Genomic DNA, 14,305 nt, shown 5'->3' with positions numbered 1-14,305 from the left:
ATTTGACTGTTGATTGTATTCCAATCTCTGTCTTTCCCCAACAATTTTTTACCCTGTAGCGTAAGGAGGTCATTCCCTGATGTTTTAACACGTCCTATCATCATATCCCTTCTTCATGTCAATGATGTTCATTTCTTCACTCACCATAAGATACCATCATAAGGACCTCATATGACAGCATCCTGTAATAGGGATACAAGTTTTACTCTCTGTAAGAAGATACATTGACAGAAACGGAAATGGAGTCACCATGAAGCACCACCCCAACAGTTACCGAAGTTTGTGGATATGTGCAGCATTTAACGGGTGTTAAAATTATTAAACTTCGAGTCTATTCAGAAATAATGTCCATCAGCAGCAGTATCACGTGTGAAAACCGTAAACATGAATATATACTAGTAGTCGTTGTGGCATGAAAGCAAACAGCCTTTGAAAGTCATAACGGAAAACTTTTTGGAATGCTGGAAAAACACTCTTCGTGTATCCTCTGCCCGGATTTCGGCTGGTGTCATCCGTCAGTTAGTGGAAGCCAGTCAAACATTCCTATGATCTCCTCCTGGTGTAGTATTTCTGGAAGGACCAGTGCCGACTTTTCTTCCGACATTGTTATCCTGACTCCATATCTTCACCCCTCGTTCTGAGATGCTCCCATGCCCGTCATGTCAATGACTCGAGCTTTCCCTATATTTGCCGCGCGGGGTAGCCGAGCGGTCTGTGGGCGTCTTGCCACGGTCCGCGCGGCTCCCCTCGTCGGAGGTTCGAAATGGTTCAAATGGCTCTGAGCACTATGGGCCTTATCTTCTAAGGTCATCAGTCCCCTAGAAACTTAGAACTACTTAAACCTATCTAACCTAAGGACATCACACACATCCATGCCCGAGACAAGATTCGAACCCGCGAACGTAGCGGTCGCGCGGTCCCAGATTGTAGCGCCTAGAACCGCTCGATCACCCTGGCCGGCTCCGAGGTTCGAATCCTCCCTCGGTCATAGGTGTGTGTGTGTGTGTGTGTGTGTGTGTGTGTGTGTGTGTGTTTGTGTGTGTGTGTGTGTCGTCCTTAAATTAAGTTAGTCTAAGTTGGATTAAGTAGTGTGTAAGCTTAGGGACGGATGACCTCAGCAGTTTGGTGCCATAAGACCTTACCACAAATTTCCACAATTTGAAAGATGGCTATAAGCTATACATGGACGTGCTCTGGGCATTCCGTGTTGGAATCTCCACCTGAAAATTTTCAGTGATATCAAAGGCACCCAACAGGCATTAAATGCTTACTGTTTTTTTTTTCTATACTGCAGACCAACTTCCATTAGGGTGAAATGTTAGTCAACGTATCCCACATTTATTGTTATTTATCGTAATACAAAATGGTTCAAATGGCTCTGAGCACTATGGGAGGTCATTAGTCCCCTAGAACTTAGAACTAGTTAAACCTAACTAACGTAAGGACATCACACACATCCATGCCCGAGGCAGGATTCGAACCTGCGACCGCAGCGGTCTCGCGGTTCCAGACTGCACCGCCTAGAACCGCATGGCCACTTTGTCGGCCTATCGTAATACAGCCCAGGAGCATATTTACAAAAATTATCATTACATTGCAAAGCAATATACAAGGTGTCCCAGCTAACTTGTCCACCCAAAATATCTCTGGAACAATAACAGCTATTGGAAAACGACTTTCACCGGTATCAATGTAGGGCTGGGGCCCATGAATGTACATATTTGGAAACATTGTAAAACGAAAGCATATGTGTTTTTTAACACAAACTTATGTTTTTTTTAAATGAACCTCCTATATTTTTTCTTCAGCAATCCATAGCATGAGAAAGCACATACACAATGGCGTTGATTGCATCGCTATATTCTCACTACATCCCGAGATATTAAGACGCGAAGTTGACGCTTGAAACACCCGACATGCGCTGCTAGCGCACGTCCTGAGGCTCAGGCGTGAACCCCATGCAGCACACCGTATTATTCGTTTCGGACCTCTTGATAAGTATGGAAGTGTGATTACGCATGTCAATCACATCGCGATTACAGGCAGCATGGCGTTCACGCCTGAGCCTCAGGACGTGCGCTAGTAGCGCAATTCGGGTGTTTCAAGCGTCAACTTCGCGTCTCAATATCTCGGGATGTAATGGGAATATTGCGATGCAATCAACGCCATTGAGTATGTGCTTTGTCATGCTATGGATTGCCGAAGAAAAAATATAGGAGGTCCATTAAAAAAAACATAAGTTCGTGTTAAAAAACATATATGCTTTCGTTTTACAATGTTTCCAAATATGTACATTCATGGGCCCCAGCCCTACATTTAAACCGGTGGAAGTCGTTTTCCAATAGCTGTTATTGTTCCAGAGATATTCTGGGTGGACAAGATAGTTGGGACACCCTGTATATAAAAATATATTTAAAATAAGGAACTAGTGAATCAAATATTTCTGGTATATGCAAGTGCTCAATGTGATATGATGTACAGAAATATGACATGTATCATGCGAGACTAGAAGTTATTGGTTACACATCGATGTCCAAGTCTTGGATCCACTTCATAGCTGGAGGTGTGGCTTCCATGAAGTCCTCTTCTGATCCACTGAATTCCCTAGTAGGGCACATTTTTGTAATGTGGTCCAAAGTTTGCTCAGCTGCTCCACGGTCACAGCTTGGGTTATCCACGAATCCCCATTTATAGAGCGTGGCCTCGTATGTACTGCGACAACTCCGGATACGGTTGAGCTTAACCCAGTCTTTCCTACCAAAGTCGAATGACGTGTCGACATTCTCCAAGATAGTGCACTGCAGGCAGAGTTCTTCAATAAACGTCGACCGTACTAGATCAGCGATCTCTCACGGTCTCCACCGGCAGCAGCGAAAACAAAACAAAAATGTCATTTTTAAATACCAACTGACAAGTCACTTCAGCCCCAAATCATACATATCCAACAGGCGTGGAAATACTGGAGCATCAGTATGGTATTCTTCAGACACTGTGTGCATGCTATAGCAATGAATGTAACAGCTGACATGGTGATATCTCCAAGCATTATGGAAGCAAGAAGACTCCTGGTTCAGTTTCTGACGAGGATACAAGACTACCGTCCATCTAGCAGTCTGTTCAGAATATATCCCCCAAATTTTTGATTAGGCTTAACTTTTGGCCAGGTCCAGATTGTATGCCGATTAGGTTCCTTTCAGACTACGCTGTTACGAGGTGCATTCAAGTTCTAAGGCCTCCGATTTTTTTTTCCTAACTAACTACTCACCTGAAATCGATGAAACTGGCGTTACTTCTCGACGTAATCGCCCTGCAGACGTACACATTTTTCACAACGCTGACGCCCTGATTCCATGGCAGCGGCGAAGGCTTCTTTAGGAGCCTGTTATGACCACTGGAAAATCGCTGAGGCAATAGCAGCACGGCTGGTGAATGTGCGGCCACGGAGAGTGTCTTTCTTTGCTGGAAAAAGCCAAAAGTCAATAGGAGCCAGGTCAGGTGAGTAGGGAGCATGAGGAATCACTTCAAAGTTGTTATCACGAAGAAACTGTTGCGTAACGTTAGCTCGATGTGCGGGTGCGTTGTCTTGGTGAAACAGCACACGCGCAGCCCTTCCCGGACGTTTTTGTTGCAGTGCAGGAATGAATTTGTTCTTCCAAACATTTTCGTAGGATGCACCTGTTACCGTAGTGCTCTTTGGAACGCAATGGGTAAGGATTACGCCCTCGCTGTCCCAGAACATAGACACCATCTTTTTTTCAGCACTGGCGGTTACCCGAAATTTTTTTGGTGGCGGTGAATCTGTGTGCTTCCATTGGGCTGACTGGCGCTTTGTATCTGGATTGGAAACTGGCATCCACATCTCATCCATTGTCACAACCGACGAAAAGAAAGTCCCATTAATGCTGTCGTTGCGCGTCAACATTGCTTGGCAACATGCCACACGGGCAGCCATGTGGTCGTCCGCCAGCTTGCGTGGCACCCACCTGGATGACACTTTTCGCATTTTCAGGTCGTCATGCAGGATTGTGTGCACAGAACCCACAGAAATGCCAACTCTGGAGGCGATCTGTTCAACAGTCATTTGGCGATCCCCCAAAACAATTCTCTCCACTTTCTCGATCATGTCGTCAGATCGGCTTGTGCGAGCCCGAGGTTGTTTCGGTTTGTTGTCACACGATGTTCTGCCTTCATTAAACTGTCGCACCCACGAACGCACTTTCGACACATCCATAACTCCATCACCTCATGTCTCCTTCAACTGTCGATGAATTTCAATTGGTTTCACACCACGCAAATTCAGAAAACGAATGATTGCACGCTGTTCGAGTAAGGGAAACATCACCATTTTAAGTATTTAAAACAGTTCTCATTCTCGCCGCTGGCGGTAAAATTCCATCTGCCATACGGTGCTGCCATCTCTGGGACGTATTGACAATGAATGCGGCCTCATTTTAAAACAATGCGCATGTTTCTATCTCTTTCCAGTCAGGAGTAAAAAAATCGAAGGCCTTAGAACTTGAATGCACCTCGTACAATAGCTCCCTACTTAGCTCACCGATAGATCTGTACCTACAGATTGGAAAATTGCGCTGCTCGCAGCAGTGTTTAAGAAGGGTAGTAGGAGTAATCCATCAAACTACAGACCTATATCATTAACGTCGGTTTGCAGTAGCGTTTTGGAGCATATACTGTATTCAAACATTATAAATCACCTCGAAGGGAACGATCTATTGATACATAATCAGCATGGTTTCAGAAAACATCGTTCTTGTGCAACGCAACTAGCTCTTTATTCGCACAAACTAATGGCCGCTATCGACACGGGATTTCAAGCTGATTCCGTATTTATAATTTCCGGAAAGCTTTTGACACCTTTGACCACAAGCTGCGGGCCTACAGGGTATTGTCTCAGTTGTGCGACTGGATTCGTGATTTCCTGTCAGGAAGGTCGCAGTTCGTAGTAATAGAAGGCAAATCATTTAGTAAAACTGAAGTAATATTGGGTGTTCTCCAGAGAAGCGTTCTGGGACCTCTGCTGTTCCTGATCTATATAAATATCCTGGGTGACAATCTGAGTTGTTCTCTTAGGTTGTCTGCAGATGATGCTGTAATTTACCGTCTATTAAGGTCATCTGAAGACCAGTATCAATTGCAAAGCGATTTAGAAAAGACTGCTGTATGGTGTGGCAGGTGGCAGTTGACGCTATATAACGAAAAGTGTGAGGTGATCCACATGAGTTCCAAAAGAAATCTGTTGGAATTCGATTACTCGTTAAACAGTACAATTCTCAAGGCTGTCAATTCAACTAAGTACCCGTGTGTAAAAATTACGAACAACGTCAGTTGGAAGAACCACATAGATAATATTGTGGGGAAGGCGAGGCAAAGATTGCGTTTCATTGGCAGGACACTAGAAGATGCAACAAGTCCACTAAAGAGACACCTTGCACTACACTCGTTCGTCCTCTGTTAGAATATTGCTGTGCGGTGTGGGATCCTTACCAGGTGGAATTGACGGAGGACATCGAAAGGGTGAAAGAAAAGCAGCTCGTAATAGGAGAGAGAGTGTGCCAGATATGATACTCGAGTCGGGATGGAAGTCATTAAAGCTAAGACGTTTTTCGTCACGGCGGGATATATTTACGAAATTTCAGTCACCAACTTTCTCTTCCGAATGTGAAAATATTTTGTTGAGCCCAACCTTCATAGGTAGGAATGACCATCAAAATAAAATAAGAGAAACCATAGCTCGAACAGAAAGGTTTAGGTGTTCGTTTTTCCAGCGCGCTGTTCGGGAGTGGAATGGTAGAGAGATAGTATGATTGTGGTTCGATGAACCCTCTGCCAAGCACTAAAATGTGAGTTGCAGAGTAATCTTGTAGATGTAGATGTAGTTTACTCTTGCTTTAGAAAGTGTACTGTGGACTTGCAGATATGTTCATTTCTTTCTTTCCTTGTAGTCAGAGGAATAAAACAGCAGTAACGGTCCAATCCGGCGTTGTTCCGCAGCTCTGACCGCGGCGACCGCTCGCTGGTGCTGGTGATGAGCCACAGTGCTGCCAACATGAGCGGCGAGCGCCTGCAGTCTCTGTTCACGCAGCCACCAGTTACCAGGGTGGTGCCCGATGAGCTGCTGCACCAGTCACCAGGGGCCCAGCATCAGTACCAGCCACCAGGTAGGCTCAATAATATATAATGTTTGAAAAAGTACTCCCTACTTTTCATGTGTGCTAGAATCAGTACAAAGTGACATACACTATTGTAGTTTGTGGCGTTTGATTTATCAAGTCTCCAAGTTTGGCACCCCTGCAGTTGGCAGGTCTGCTTGACCTTGAGATGGCACCAGTGCTGTTTTTTTCCTGTTTCCTCAGTTCGGTCCAGGTGTGCATGCACCCTTGCAGTTGGCAGGTCTGCTTGACCTTGAGACGGCACCAGTGCTGTTTTTTTCCTGGTTCCTCAGTTCAGCCCAGGTGTGCATGCAGTGCAGTGCAGAGCAACTCAGTAACAATGTGTACTCCATAACAGTAAGCACACTGTGTTATTTGGCTTGTGAAAGCTGAGTCATAATGCAATGTACTTTTAGACGTCAGTGTGGTGGTGAACCACCTACAGCAAAAACTATCCGTCACTGGCTAAAGTCTTTCAAGGAAACCGGTAGTGTTTTAAATGCAAAATCACGAGGTAGACCTGGTCCACCCATGGTAGCTGAGTGGTCAGCAACACGGAATGTCATACCTAACGGCCCAGGTTCGATTCCCGGCTGGGTCAGAGATTTTCTCCACTCAGGGACTGGATGTTGTGTTGTCCTTATCATCATCATTTCATCCCCATCGACGCGCAAGTCGCTGAAGTGGCGTCAAATCGAAAGACTTGCACCAGGCGAATGGTCTACCCTCTGGGAGGCCCGAGCCACAGTGCATTTCCATTTTTACCAGGTAGACCAAGAACTGAAGATGTTGAACAGGGCCGTGTTTCGTGTGTTCAGAGCCCGACGAGCTCATTAGCCGGACATAGTCTACAATTAGGAGTACCTAAAGACGCTGTGTATCATGTTGTGTGAGTTGCGTGCCTACAAATTGCAACTATTACATGAAATAAAACCTACTGATAAAATCAAAAGGTATGAATTTGCTGTTGACTTTCTACACAGAACTGATGATGATGTCAATTTTTTAAAAAAGATTCTCTTTTCTGATGAGCTACATTTCAGTCAGTGGAACAGTTAATCGCCATAACTGCAGAATTTGGGAGGCAGAGCATCTACATGAAGTTACTGAGCTTCAACGTGCCCCCCCCCCCCCTCCAAACTTAATGTGTTGTGCGGTTTTATGGGAGATCGTGTGATTGGTCCTTTCACTTTTGAAGAAAAAACAATAAATAGGAACGTTTACTGTGACATATTGACAGAGCACGTCTTTCCCCAAATGGACGATATTGAGGAGGAAAAGGGGCTTGTGAATTTCCAACAAAATGGCGCCCCACCTCATTACAGTACCCATGTGCGTACGGCTCTACCGAGCGAGGTGGCGCAGTGGTAGCGCACTGGACTCGCATTCGGGGGGACGACGGTTCAATCCCGCGTCCGGCCATCCTTGCCTAATCTGATGAGACCGATGACCTCGGTGTTTGGTCTCTTCCCCCAAACAATCCAATCCGTACCGCTCTTGACACTCGCTGTCTAGGAGCATGGATAGGCATGGTTGGCCCAATACCTTGGACACCACGAAGCCCACACTTAACCCCACTGGACTTTTTCTTTTGGGGCCGCATAAAAATGTTGTCTACAGAAAAAAGATCAGAGACATCAGTCATTTATGGGAAAGAATCGTCGCGGCGGTTGGGACAGTGACACCTGAAATGTTGGTGAACACGTGGCGAAAAGTGGAATATCGTCTCGACGTGTGCAGGACAACGAATGGATCCCACGTTGACGTCTACTAACATTAAACAAAACTTGAAGGAATTCTATTTTATGATATGTAATCATTGATGTAATTTTTCATTAATTTCGCCATTAAATTTATAATTAAAACTAGTTAGTTCGTTTTCAAACACCCTCTATATAAAGAAAGGCACTGGATCCATTGCAGTAACGAGTGGTAGACGCCGCCCCTTCCATTTTACATGACCCCAGTCAGATTCCAATTTGTTTGCTGAGTGTTGACTCTGAAGCATACCCTTCTGATCACTGCTTTTCAGATATCATGTGAATCATTGTTCAACTTCCTCCCTAATCCCGTGATGTTCCAACTTATGCAAAAGCATTGCTTTCTCCATACAACCGGATGCTTTAGCTAAATCAGAGCCTATTGTTTAGCCTCACTAATGCGTCATACACAATATGATTAATTTTCTGTGTGGACCCTTCTTCCTTTAGCTGTACTGCCAGCCGCACAGTGAATTACGATTATTGAGATGTGGCACTGCTCCCTCATACATACACTCACGCTCATAAATTAAGGATAATTGCAGAATGTGGTGGCACTACACAAAACTGGCTCTAATAGCATAGGCACATACGGAACACTCACGACAGAGATCTGTAAGTCCACGGTGATAAGTTGAGAAAACGGTCCCGAAACACATGTGCTACAAAAATGGTTCAGATGGCTCTGAGCACTATGCGACTTAACTTCGGCGGTCATCAGTCGCCTAGAACTTAGAACTAATTAAACCTAACTAACCTAAGGACATCACACACATCCATACAAGAGGCAGGATTCGAACCTGCGACCGTAACGGTCGTTCGGTTCCCGACTGCAGCGCCTAGAACCGCACGGCAACGCCGGCCGGCCATGTGCTACAAAACGCCACTGTTTCCTGCGCATGTACCCAGACATCAATATGGGATATGATCACCATACACACGTACACAGGCCGCACATTAGGTTGGCATACTCTGGATCAGGTGGTCGAGCAGCTACTAGGGTATAGCCTCCCATTCTTGCACCAGTGCCTGCCGGAGTTCCTGAAGTGTTGTAGAGCTTTGAAGACGTCCAGCGATACGTCGACCGAAAGCGTCCAGACGTTCTCGATGGGGTTTAGGTCTGGGGAACAGTCACGCCACTCCATTCGCCTGATATCTTTTCTTTCAAGGGTACTCCTCCATGATGGCAGCTCGGTGGGGCCTTGCGTTATCATACATCGAGTCGTCTGTGAACATAGCCTGCGACCACTGTTCTAATGACTATGTACTGTGTTCTTGACACCAGACTTTAGGGGCGCTCCTGTGACCAGGGATCAGTGGAATGTATCTTGCAGGTCTCTGGGTGAGTAAACCATGTCTGTTCAGTCATCCGTAAACTGTGTGTCTGGAGGCAGCTTGCTTTGTTTCTGGGCCGTTATCGTAGCAGTCTGACTCATCACCAGTAATGACCTTGGACAGAAATCTGGATCAGTTTTAAGCTGTTGTTTCAAAGCATCACATGTTTCAACACCACGTTCCTTTTGATTGTCAGTCAGAACCCGAAAAACATGCTTGGCTTCAACCCTTTTCACTCCCAAATCTTCCGTTAAAATTCGCTGAACCGAGTTTCAAGTAGCCTACTGATCCCTGACATTTGATCAATTGTTTGTCGATGAATGCGAGAACAAGCTCTCGAATTGTTTAAATATTTTCGTCGATTCCGGCAGTTGATATGCGTCCGGAACGAGGTTTGTTACCAACTGACATGTTGCCATTTTTAAACTGAGCAAACCACTCGTACACTTGAGTTTTTCACATAGCGTCATCTTGGTAAGCTGTTTTCAACATTAAAACAGTTTCAGCAGCATTTTGACCGAGTAGAAAATATAATTTCACAGCTGCGCGTTGTTCACTTAAACTTGCCATAATAAAAAACGAAACAAAATACAGCTAGCAAATACGATCACTGCGGGTGAACAGGGCAAGCCAGGTCGACAACACAGGCGGCCTTTTAACTGGCAATGAGTTGCGCTATGCACGGTTAGCGGCAGAAATACATACTACACGCCTAGCGGCAGAAATGCGTACTAAACAAGCTCCGTCCACGGAAAAGTTATTCCGGATTTTTTTGGGGTGTCCCTCGTAAATATTCTTCTTTTAGTGATTTTTTTCATTTACGTATTGAAATGTACAGTATTCTGTGCTGAATTAAAGTCGGAGAAGCTTGTATTAATAAGTCAAACTGCCTGCTGTTACGGGCTTACAGGCGATTCGGTATCTCAGTCGACGAGAACGTGTTCTAGTGTGTACGCCATGTGAGCTGTTGATGAACCGTGTGAGTTACGGGGGTCAGAGCAGTTGCGCATATTCTTCATTACGGGGCTGGCAGACGTCCACTTGGTGAGCTCTCCGTACGCTCGGGACTAATTGGCAGAGTTAGCTGGCGCGCCAATAAAACGCTCACACCGCAGGACGCGCCGGCAATGTGGAGCAGATCAAAGCGGCGCTTAGCCCGCTGACTGGCTGCTAATGCCTGTGTAACAACGCAGGAAAGAACGGCACTCGCGCTGCGATTGACCGGGTAAGAGTGGTCACCTGACCCGCACCGGTTGAACTCCCGCCCGACTGTCACCGCGGCGTCCCTAGATCGCTCGAGGGAAATCCCGGGGCGGTTGTCTTGAGAAGGGCACGACCTATGTCGATCCCGAATCCGTCTCAAATGACCCCATCGTCGACGGAATGCTAATCCCAGCTTATTCAACCATACCAATATAATAAATCGGAAAGTAACTCTGTATGTTACGTTTCCGCGACTAAACTGCTGAATCGATTTCTTGAATTTCTCTATGGAGATAACATGAACCCTGAGGAAGAACATAATACTGCTTTATGAAGTGATTTGCACAACATTTCTTTTGCTTTAATGAATATATGGTGAATTAGGGAAACAAGTTGAGCGGTCTCAGGCGTTGCAGTCATGCACTGTGCGGCTGGTCCCGGCGGAGGTTCGAGTCGTCCCTCTGGCATGGGTGTGTGTGTTCGTCCTTAGGATAATTTAGGCTAAGTAGTGTGTAAGATTAGGGACTGATGACCTTAGCAGTTAAGTCCCATTTCACACACATCTGAACATTTTTAGGGAAACAATTTACTCTTCGAAAAAGTTATTTTCTCTTTGACATTTGACCTGTATCATACACTGAAGCGTCAAAGAAACTTGTACAGATATGCATATTCAAATGCAGAGGTATGTAAACAAGCAGAATACGGTGCTGCATCCGGAAACGCCTATATTAGTCAAGTGCCTGGCTCAATTGTTAGATCGGTTACTGCTGCAGGCAGTGGCAGGTTGATTTAAGTGTCTCAACGTGATATTGTAGTCGGCGCACGAGTGATGTGATACGGCATCTCCGAGGTAGTGATGGAGATTTTCCCGTACGACCGTTTCACGAGTGTACCGTGAATATCACGAGTCCGGTAAAACGTCAAATCTCCAACATCGCTGCGTCCGGAAAAACATCCTGCAACAACGGGACCAACGACGATTGAAGAGAAACCGTTCAACGTGACGGAAGTGCAACCGTTTCGCAAATTGCTGCGGATTTCAATACCGAGTCATCAACAACAGTCAGCGTGCGAGCCATCCAACGAAACATCATCGATATGGGCTTTCGGAACCGAAGGTCCACAGGTGTACCCTTGATGAAGCTTTATGCCTTGCCAGGGTCCGTCAACATCGACAATGGACTGTTGATGACTGGAAACATGTTGCCTGGTCGGACGAGTCTCGTTTCAATTGTATCGAGCGGATGGACATGTACGGGCATGGAAACAACCTCATGAATCTATGTAGCCTGCATATCAACAGGTGACTGTTGAAGCTGGAGGAGGCTCTGTAAAAGTGTGGAGCGTGTACAGCTGCAGTGATATGGGACCCCTGATACGCCTCTGACAGGTGACACGTACGCACGTATTCTGTCTCATCACCTGCATCCGTTCATGTCCATTGTGCATTCCGACGGACTTGGGCAATTCCAGCAGGACAATGCGACACCCCACGAGTAGAGAATTGCTACATAGTGGCTCCAGGAAAACTCCTGAGCTTTAACACTTCCGCTGGCCACGAAGCTCCCCGGACATGAACATTATTGACCATGTCTGGGATGTCTTGCAAGGTGCTGTTCAGAACTGATCTCCACCCCCTCTTACACTTACGGATTTATGGACAGCCCTGCAGGATTCATGGTGTCAGTTCCCTCCAGCACTACTTCAGACATTAGTCGAGTCCATGCCACGTCCTACTGCGGCAGTTATTTGTGAAAATGCTTTTATTGCTTGATATGTTCTACTTTGCACAATTCAGGGTAATGAACACAATGCCTTTACGAAATCCATAATTCAAAAGTAATATCATTAAATGTGAAAGTAACTCTGTTACGTCTGGTTCAGATGGATCTGAACACTATGGGACTCAACATCTGTGGTCATCAGTCCCCCAGAACTTAGAACTCCTTAAACCTAACTAACCTAAGGACAACACACACATCCATCCCCGAGGCTGGATTCGAACCTGCGGCCGTAGCAGCAGCGCGGTTCTGGACTGAAGCTCCTACAACTGCTCGAACACCGCGGCCGGCTAACTCTGCTACGTTTTCACGACTAAAGTGCTGGACTCATTTTGAAGAAATCTGGTATGGAGATGGCTTGCACCCTGAGAAAGAATAATGGCTACTTTAGAAAGTTAAAAGAAAATCGAGCCCTAACAGGGTGAATGTTTTCTTACTTCAGTGACCACAAACCACGTTGGAAAAATAATTAAGTTTCTTAAATATGTTGCACACTGCACGCGTTGTATAATATACGGGTGCTTCAATAGTACGATGCGAGGATGCGCGGTTTTGGTCACGCCCCTCTGCATGTACCTCTCCGCGGCGCGCTTTGGGGCAGATGTGGGGGCGGGAGTTGCGCACACCAAGAGCTATGCTTACTCGAAACTTAGCCAGCGTAACGCATCACCACAAAACTACTTGTTACTGTATTTTTAAAGGTACTTCTACGTATTCAAATATTTCGTCATGTTCCCAGAATCGGAACAGACCTCGTATCACGAATGCGGGTAAAAATCATACCTCTTCGTAATTGTGGAAACATACACTGACAGAAAAAAATCACAACACCAAAAAATAATCAGTGTAGACTAATGACGTTTCTGGAATACATTTGTCTACGCAACTTATTTAAGTCACTAACATTACAAGATCACAGTTAATGTAAGCACGAGATAAGCCACTGCGAATGTGTATAGCTTGAAACGTCCCCTTGGAAAAATTAATGAATGACAGTGCTGGAAAAACTCTTACGTTATATGATAGAGAAACAGCTGAGTAAAACTAAACGTACTCAGACAGTTTTCTGATCATCACTAAACTGACACACAATGTTTGTAGCGCAACGCAATCTTTCAGTAATCCCTACAAAAGAATGGCCCTGACTACAAATAACCTATGTTGTTGTGGTCTTCAGTCCTGAGACTGGTTTGATGCAGCTCTCCATGCTACTCTGTCCTGTGCAAGCTTCTTCATCTCCCTACTGCAACCTACATCCTTCTGAATCTGCTTAGTGTATTCGTCTCTTGGTCTCCCTCTACGATTTTTACTCTCCACGCTGCCCTCCAATACTAAATTGGTGATTCCTTGATGCCTCAGAACATGTACTACCAACCGATCCCTTCTTCTAGTCAAGTTGTGCCACAAACTTCTCTTCTCCCCAATCCTATTCAACATTTCCTCATTAGTTATGTGATCTACCCATCTAATCTTCAGCATTCTTCTGTAGCACCACACTTCGAAAGCTTCTATTCTCTTCTTGACCAAACTATTTATCGTCCATGTTTCACTTCCATACATGGCTACACTCCATACAAATATTTTCACAAATGACTTCTTCACACTTAAATCTATACTCGATGTTAACAAATTTCTCTTCTTCAGAAACGCTTTCCTTGCCATTGCCAGTCTACATTTTATATCTTCTCTACTTCGACCATCATCAGTTATTTTGCTCCCCAAATAGCAAAATTCCTTTACTACTTTCAGTGTCTCATTTCCTAATCTAATTCCCTCAGCATCACCCGACTTAATTCGACTACATTCCATTATCCTCGTTTTGCTTTTGTTGATGTTCATCTTATATCCTCCTTTCAAGACGATATCCATTCCGTTCAACTGCTCTTCCAAGTCCTTTGCTGTCTCTGACAGAATTACAATGTCATCGGTGAACCTCAAAGTTTTTATTTCTTCTCCATGAATTTTAATACCTACTCTGAATTTTTCTTTTGTTTCCTTCACTGCTTGCTCAATATACAGATTGAATAACATCGGGGAGAGACTACAACCCTGTCTC

General features: G+C 45.1%; 1 protein-coding gene across 1 annotated transcript in view; it reads left to right on the top strand.

The window, feature by feature from the left end:
• LOC126291901 (proteoglycan 4) overlaps window positions 1-14,305 on the top strand; it is a 274,929-nt gene that overhangs the window by 161,687 nt on the left and 98,937 nt on the right. Inside the window, exon 3 of the mRNA XM_049985630.1 lies at window positions 6,010-6,176. Coding sequence (XP_049841587.1) covers window positions 6,010-6,176 — 167 coding nt within the window. The remainder of the gene's footprint in view (window positions 1-6,009; window positions 6,177-14,305) is intronic.

The sequence above is a fragment of the Schistocerca gregaria genome, chromosome 9 (genome assembly GCF_023897955.1).
Source record: "Schistocerca gregaria isolate iqSchGreg1 chromosome 9, iqSchGreg1.2, whole genome shotgun sequence".
Lineage (NCBI taxonomy): Eukaryota > Metazoa > Arthropoda > Insecta > Orthoptera > Acrididae > Schistocerca > Schistocerca gregaria.
Note: the sequence above shows the minus strand (reverse complement) of the source record. Positions and strands in the feature narration are given on the sequence as shown.